At 54.1% G+C, this 8186-nt stretch overlaps 1 protein-coding gene across 1 annotated transcript; it reads left to right on the top strand.

The window, feature by feature from the left end:
• Window positions 1-4134: 4134 nt before the first annotated feature.
• LOC101661804 (sialic acid-binding Ig-like lectin 10) lies at window positions 4135-6274 on the top strand (the record flags this gene model as incomplete). The annotated part of the gene is given in 7 exon segments (XM_013008703.2): window positions 4135-4201; window positions 4292-4678; window positions 4770-5057; window positions 5336-5383; window positions 5498-5755; window positions 6019-6057; window positions 6156-6274. Coding segments are annotated over 7 exon segments (1179 nt in total), but the record flags the coding sequence as incomplete, so codon positions are not given.
• Between the last annotated feature and the right edge of the window lie 1912 nt (window positions 6275-8186).

The raw sequence follows: 8186 nt of genomic DNA, 5'->3' as shown, positions 1-8186 counted from the left end.
GAGTCTATAAATATCTTCTAGAAATCAATAAGGAGAAGGCAGAATGCCCAGTGGAAAACAGGATAGTCAAATGGGCCGTAAGCATACGGAAAGATGCACAGCTCCGGTAGTTGCTAAGGACATTTATATTAAAACCAGCAGCACTCTACAATTACATTGCCACCAGCTTGGCTAAAATTTTTTAAAGAAACCTTAAGAACATCGAGGGTTGGTGTGGATGGAAGCCACTGGAACGCTCGTATACATCTAGTGGGGGTGGGAATTGGTACACCACTTGGGGAAATGTGTGCTTCACTCCCTACTAAGATGAGCATGAGAGTCAGCAGATCCACTCCTCAGCACAGACCCAACTGAAACGCAAGCACACATCCACCAACTCGTATCAATGGATGTTCACAGCAGCACTCAATGTAATAGCTGGACTGCCAACGCAAGGTCAGCAGTTTGAAACCACCAGCCGCACCAAGAGAGAAAGATGAGACTGTACTCCTGTCTAGACTTACCATCTCAGAAACCCACGGGGGCAGTTCCACCCTGTCCTGTAGGGTCGAGAGGAGTCAGATTGGACTCGGTGGCACTAAGTAAGGGCTCCCTCCTCCGAGCCTCTTTGTAACTAATGAGAAGCTCCTGACTTTGTGCACGCGCCTGTTTTACATATTTTTCGTCAGTAAGATCAGACAGCATTTGACCTTTTGTGTCTGACTTATTAGACTTGTTAGGTTTCTCAGGTTAGAAAATACCTCGGTCCTTGGCTTCATATGAGAAAGAATTCACGCGGAAGCTGGTTGGTGATCCAAGTGGGTTTTCATAAAGGAGAGAAGGAGTTTCAGGTTTGACACAGGCACCCCCAGGACACTTCAAACCCGCACCTGGAAACCTGAGCCCAGAGCCCCCGCAGCCTGGCCGGGAGCAGCTGGAAAGAGCTCTGTGGGCTTGGGATTCTGGCTTTTGAGGGCCCTCCGCTGGGAGGCGTGGTTGATGGTTCTGGTTGACCCCGTTGGCTGAATTAGGCCACCTGGCCTACATTGGGGCCTCCCACGTGCACTGGCTTCCTGTCTCAAAGGCCGAATGCGTGCATATCCCCTAATCTGGATGGGCTTCCAACTTCCTGTAAGGGGGGCAGGAGGTCTTGGCTTGTAGAGGGCCGACTCCTGGTTTCTGCCTCTCAATCCCTAATAGACGCAGCAGGATCTCTTTGAGGCTCTTCTGTTCAGGAGCCCTGCTGGTGTCTTGGGATCCATGTTGGACTGTGATGCCAAAGGTGAGCAGTTCAAAACCACCCACTGATCAACCAGAGAAAGACGGGCCTTCTAATTCCCATGAAGAATTATGGTCTCAAGTCCCACTTTTTCTACCTCTGTCACCCACCGGTGACCGGCGCCTCCCCAAAGCCTCTAAGACAATGGTTCTCAACCTTCCTAAATCTGCGACCCTTTCATACAGCTCCTCCTGTGGTAGTGACCCCCACAACCACAAAATTGTTTCTGTTGCTACTTCATCACTGTCATTTTCCTACTGTTATGAACCGTCATGTAAATATCTGATAGGCAGGATGGATTTTCGTTGTTACAAATGGAACATAATTAAACATCATGAAAGCATAGTGATTGATCACAAAACAATGTGTAATTATATATGGTGAATTATGAATGTGTTTTCCGATGGTCTCAGGCAACCCCTGTGAAAGGGTCGTTGGACCCCCCAAAGGTGGTCTGGACCCACAGGTTGAGAACCGCTGCTCTAACATATTCACTGGTGGTAAGCTCTCATGTGCAGGGCCCCATCCCACTCTGATCTGAGCTAGATCCAGAATTGCATGCAGACCAAATTCCACATCAGTGTGCTATTTTCCTCCAATGTTGTGGCTGGTAGTTTCCAACTGCCAACCTTGCCGTTAGCAGTCCTATGTGTTACCCACTGTGCTACCAGGGCCCCTCTAGGAGAGGGCAGTGGGGGAGTTACTGCCTAAGTGTTATCCAGAGCCTAGGGCTGGAGAGGGCTGGGAAGTGCCCAGGTTGTCCCCCCAAATATATGCCCAACCTGCTTGCTAGCACCTGGGAGGTGAGCTGCTTAGAGTTTATCTCCCGAAGGGGATCAGGCATTTAGCGCAATCAGACCCTATTGGCTCTGCCACCCACTCCGTGCAGATAAGGTTGTTCCCTTGAAGGAGAGCCCAGAGACAAGGCCAAGCTAACTCAAGGAGGATCAAGGTTGGGCTGCCATCTTGAATCTAGGATTCCCTCCCATCTTGTCCCATGGGACTCCCTACTCCTTCCCCTTCCTATTGTGTATACACCCCTAGCCCATCCCCTTCCTGTCATGCGTATGCCTATTGGACATCCCCTTCCAGTGATATATGTGGTTACCTGTAATCAGTGGGGTTAGCAGAGCCCTTAAATGTATACAAGCCTTGATTAGAAATATATTCTCTCTCTGGGTGTGGACCTGGCTGCTGAGGTCATGGCCATCCAGGAGGTGAGAGAGCGGCCAGGAAATGTGTCTGACTCCTTTATTGTATTCTCTCTCCTATCTTCTGTGACTTTACTATGACCTTTATATATGACAGCCCACAGACCCCTTGGTTGTTAGAGGCTGGTTTGCTCTGACGGGCTGCCAGCGTGGGAGTGGCTGGGGCTGGGGCTGGAGCCGGGACTGGAGCCGGCTTTGGCAGCCTCCTCAGGGGCTACACCAGAAACCCTTTGCTGAAGCAGTGGCTATTCCCACACGCCATCCTGGGACTGGCCTTGTCTGAAGCTCTGGGGCCCTTTTGTGAGACGGCGGCTTTTTGGATGTGTTTGTCTTGTAACGGAAATGAAAGGCTAGAGATGCTGGCAATGGTGCCCATGATGGAATGGACAGGGCTGGACCTTCTTGTGACCCCCAAAACGGCGGTGCTGGTGTCTGTTATTTCCAAAGTCATTTCATTAAAGATGAACGCTTAAAAAAACAAATAAAGTGATCGTCTCAGTGACCCGCAGGGACAGCTCTACGCCGTCCTGTAGGGTCGCTATGAGTGGGCATCCACGCGACGGCAGTGAGTTCAGTTTGGACTTGGGTTCTCCAGCTCAGAGCCTAGAGCCAACCTTCATTTCTCTTTCAAGAAAGAATATTTTGGGCCTGAGTAGACTCCAGGAACTCTTTGGCCTATTCTTTGGTTGTTGGAGTTGTTGTTATTTATACTATACTTGGTTGTTACATAGTATTTGGGATATTCTTGTATTAAAAGTAGCATCGAAGGCAATGAATGTACAAATGTGCTTTACACATTGATGTGTGTATGGATTGTGATAAGAGTTGTATGAGCCCCAATAAAATAAATTTTAATAAATAAATAAAAGTAGCATCCTTGTTTATCTGGGAGTCCACTCCTAATTGGATGTCTTGCTTATTATCAGGAAATATCATCCCTCCAGGAATCCTCCTCCTCAGAGCCCTGGTGGCTCCTGTTCCACCTCCCAAACCCAAATCCAAGCTCTATACAAGGGTGGGAACCATCAGGCCTATAAGGCCTGAGAAATCGCCAAGACCAGCTAATATCACCCATCTCACCACAAAGAAGCCATTCCCGCCGGCACATTGAACTGAGGCCCATCGAGTGCATGCCTACTCCAATGGACCTCTAGGATGGGGTAGAACTCCCCCCGGTGGGTTTCCGAGACTGCAACTCTTTGCGGGAGTCAAACGCCTCATGTTTCTCCTTCAGAGCGGCTGGAGGTTTTGAACTGCTGACCTTGAGGTTAAGCAGCCCAAGTTGTAAGCACTAGACCACCAGGGCTCTGGCAGAGCCTGGGAGAAGAGAGCTCACTGTGGGCTTTCACTTTTGCTTCCTGAATGGTCCAGGGTCCAGTGGGGGGACCGCAACTTCCACCCCAGCCCTGTTCCACTTGGATCCCAGAGGGATCCCCCACCCCCTCAGATTTCCCCCACCCCTGCAGAGGGGACACAGGAAGGTCCAGCTCAGCAAGTCCAAAGTCATGGCCCCCTTGTCCCCTCTGTGGGGTGGAGCGGGACACGGAGAGGCTACTGAGTGTGGGTCCCAGAGTGTCCGGAGCAGAAGTTCATTTCATGCCTCAGTCCCCAGGCACAGCTTCCGCCTGCAGCTTCCTCTTCGGCCCCAGCCCAGAGTCAGCAGCAGCGTCAGGGCCATGAGCTGGTTCCAAGATGCTGCTGCTGCTGCTGCTGCCGCCCATGCTGCTGGGGGGTGAGTGGGCTGAGAACCAGAGTGGTTGTGGGGAGTGGAGGTGAGGGTGGAGGGCGGGGTGTCACAGGACAAGCCTCTGTCTCCCCTCAGGGTCCCTGGCCCAGGATTGGAGATACACATACACGCTGCAGGTACAGCGTTCGGCCACGGTGCAGGAGGGCCTGTGCCTCTCCATCCCCTGCACCTTTAACTACCCCCGGGAAGGCTGGATGCACTCTGGCCCAGCTTATGGCTACTGGCTCCGGGAAGGGACCGACAGGACCCACGGGTCTCCAGTGGCCACGAACCACCCAGTTCGAGAGGTCTCCAGGGAGGCCCGTGACCGATTCCAGCTCCTCGGGGACCCCCAGACCCTGAACTGCTCGCTGATGATCAGAGACGCGCGGAGGGAGGACACAGCCAAATACTTCTTTCGAGTGGAGAGAGGCACTCTGAAATATAGTTATGTGTACTACCCAGTGTCTCTGAAAGTGACAGGTATGGAGCCGGCCGAGCTGGGTGGGCTGGGGACAGACTGTGAGGACCCGACCATGGGCCTGGGGCTAGGACACCCCTCTCTCTGACCCAGGCCTGACCCAGAAGCCCGATGTCTATGTCCCTGAGACCCTGGAGCCTGGACGCCCGGCAAAGCTACTCTGTCTGTTTCCTGGGGACTTTGCAGGCTGTCCGACCCCCATGTTCTCCTGGACAGGGTCAGCCCTCTCCTCTCAAGGACCCAGACCACAAACCTCTCTCTTCTTCTCTGAGCTCACCCTGACCCCGAGACCCCAGGACCACAACACTGAGCTCACCTGTCGAGTGGGATTCTCCAACAAGGGAGTGAGCGCAGAAAGGACCATCCAGCTGAGGGTGGACCGTGAGTTAGGGGCAGGACTCTGGGGTGTGGGGACAGGCCATCTGTACAGGGACGAGCAGCCAGCAGGCTGGGGTCCTGGAGGGAACCTGGGCAGAGTGGTGTGTCCTGGGAAGCTGCCTTCACCCTGGGAGGTGGCTGGGCCACTCTTCTGGGCACAGCTGGTGCTGGCTGCATGGCCCCAGGCAGGGCCAGGGACAGTCACACCTCCTTTCCCGGGGTGCTCTCTGTGACTGTGGGGAAACCATTTCTTCCAAAGTCGGCTCACACTCTCCTTGCAGATGCCCCCAAGGAGCCTGTCATCAGCGTTTCCCAGACCACTGCATCAGGTACCTGGTGGGAAGGGCGGTGGTGAATTGGGCATATGTAGCACTCCGTTGGGGGGGATAAAAGACTTGTGGTGGGTAGGGAGTGAGAAGCCCACCTTCCTCTCTCCCCTCCAGTCCCCTCGCCCCAAGGAAACTTCCTGGAAGTCCAGAAAGGCCAGTACCTGCGCCTGCGCTGTGAGGCGGACGGCCAGCCCCCCGCCAAGCTGAGCTGGGTCCTGGACAACAGGGTGCTCTCCATGTCCTCTCCCAACCAGTCCAGCCCTCTGGAGCTGGAGCTGCCTCAGGTGGGACCCAGAGATGCGGGGCGCTACACCTGCCAAGCGGAGAACACGCTGGGCTCACATCAGAGCTGGCTGAACCTCTCTGTGCAATGTGAGTGTGGGTGGGGCAGTTTCCTGGAGAGGGGACACTGGTGGCAGGGAGGGGGAGGGGGTGTCCTGGAGTCAGGGTCAAAGAGCAGGGAGGGATATGTCCACAGAGCAATAGCAGCAGGTCCCCACCTATCTGAATCGCAGAGTGGTGGTTTCTGAGGCTCCCTGTTCCCCACCCCTAACCCTATGTCTCCATTCCCCCAGCAGAGCCCTGTCCACCTAAGCCAGCCATTCCCCCACCCAGCCTCTGTTTCACGCCCTCAGGGCATCTGAAAGTCAAGGTTTCCTGACCAAACAGGCCGGGTATGAAATGGGGGTGGGGGTAGCCAGAAGCTACATCCCATCAGGGCGTCCAGACCCCTGGCTTAGGACGGTCTCTATGCCCTCATGTCTGCTGCCAGTCCTGGAACACTTTGGGAATGGCACGTCTTTCCCAGTCCTGGAGGACCAGTCCCTGAGCCTGGTCTCTGTGGCCCACAGCAGACCCCCTGCCAAGCCGAACTGGGTCTTAGACAACAGGGTGCTTGCTCTCCTGTCTGCTCCCTCGGGGTGAAAATGCTAGAGCGGAGGCGGCCTCAGGTGGGGGCCAGGGATTCAGGGTCTTGCAGCTGCTAAGCGGCCAACAGGATGAGCTTCCAGCAGAGCTGGGTGGACCTCGCTGTGCAATGAGAGTGTGGGTGGCTTGCATTTCTGGGAGTTAGGACAGAGGGTTTGAGATCCGGCAGTCAGAGCCTCAGAGCTGGGAGGAGGACTCTCCAAAGGGCAGTGGCAAACATACCCCGGGACACCCACACACACCCACACACACACACACCAGGCTCCAGACCCCTATCATGTTTGGATCCCAGTGCAGTGGGTTTCTGAGGCAGAACAGGTGGTTTAGTATAGCCTCCCAGCACCCCTCGCTGCCCTGGAAGGCCTCTCTTGCCCCCTGGGAAGGAGCCTTTGTCCTGGGAAGTTACTAGACAACTCTGAGAGTATGACAGTATTGCCACATCTAATCCCCCAAATTAAAATCCCAACCCGCTGCCATGGAGGCAATGCCAACTCACAGCGACCCCACAGGACAGGGTAGAACTGACCTCCTAACTCTCTATGGGAGCACAAAGCCTCCTCTTCCTCCTGAGGAGCCGCTGGTGGTTTTGAACTGCTGATCTCGTGGTTAGCAGCTTCTTCCAATTCACTTCTCAAGGTCTGTCTGACGGGGGGGCTCCTGCTCCAGCCTAAGATTCTCCTCCTGGCACAGTGTCAGACAAGCCAGGTCAAAACTGGTATCTGTGGGGCAGTCTGGGGCTTGGGCTTTGCTTTTAAGAACCACTCAGCGGTGGGTGATGGCTTGAGCAGACAGGAGCTGGATCTGGGACTCGATGTTAGGTGGGGGTCTCTAGAGAACCAAAACCAGGCCACTTACAATTATATGTATAAAAGGATAGGTTAAGATATCGCAAAGGAATATGACAGCTAACTAGTGACACACAGCAGTACAGAGGGCTCAGTTCCACTCGCTTTCCTGGAACTGTTCATGCACTGAAGGTCCTTCAGCTCACACAGGCTGGTCCAAAGCCAAGGCAGCGGACAGCAGACTCTGCCCTCAGGCAGCAGGCACAGCAGGGTGGGCAGCCACAGCAGGAAGATGAGAAGTTGAGGTGTCGCAGAGGCCGGGAGCTGGGGAGCTTGGCAAAGCAGGGACTGATGGAGCCTCAAACTCTAGCCATGCACGCCTGGTATGGCAACAGGATCCATGGGTTGGCTCGGCCCACAGGTAGTGCAGCCCAAGACTGAAGCAAAAGACTAGCTCAGGCAGCAGCACGCTGGTCCAATCACATGGAGAAAGAGCAGCCTTAGCAGCAAGGCAGAGGGCTGGGTCTGACCGAGATGGAGGAAATCAGGAAGGGATGGTGCTGGGCTGTGTATGTGGAAAACTGTCTGGTCCTGCCCCATCCTCACAGAGGTTCTGTCTGGGCCCATTGTTGTAGCCACGGTGCTAGTGCATTTCCTTGAGGGTTGTCCTGCCCCTCTAGCCTAAGGTGACCAGATTTAAAGCGGGACACCATTGACCGGGGTGGGGGGGAGGGCGTTCTTGATTAAAAATTTGGTCTATATGGACCAAATAGACCGTTCCCTAACTTGTCATGCATTCTTTCAAAAAATCTGGACTTTTTTAAAATGCCAAAAATCGGGACTGTCCTGCCAAAAGCGGGATGTCTGGTCACCTTACTCTAGCCCATCAAGTGTGCTGTCCTTCCCCAGGTCCTTGACCACCTGTCCAAAGAGAGTGAGACAAAAAATTCTCACCATCCTCACTTCTAAGGAGCATGCTTGGCCCTACATACTTCTTCTGAGACCAAGGTGTTGGTTCCTCTGGAGGTCCATGGTGCTTTCAATATTCCTCCCTGACGCCGGCTCTCAAGTCCATCCAATTAGGGCTGCAC

This window comes from Echinops telfairi, unplaced genomic scaffold (assembly GCF_000313985.2).
Source record: "Echinops telfairi isolate 266 unplaced genomic scaffold, ASM31398v2 ScPeMD7_110;HRSCAF=392, whole genome shotgun sequence".
In the NCBI taxonomy this organism is placed as follows: Eukaryota; Metazoa; Chordata; class Mammalia; order Afrosoricida; family Tenrecidae; genus Echinops; species Echinops telfairi.
The sequence above is the reverse complement of the archived record's forward strand: the minus strand, read 5'-3'. Positions and strand labels throughout refer to the sequence as shown.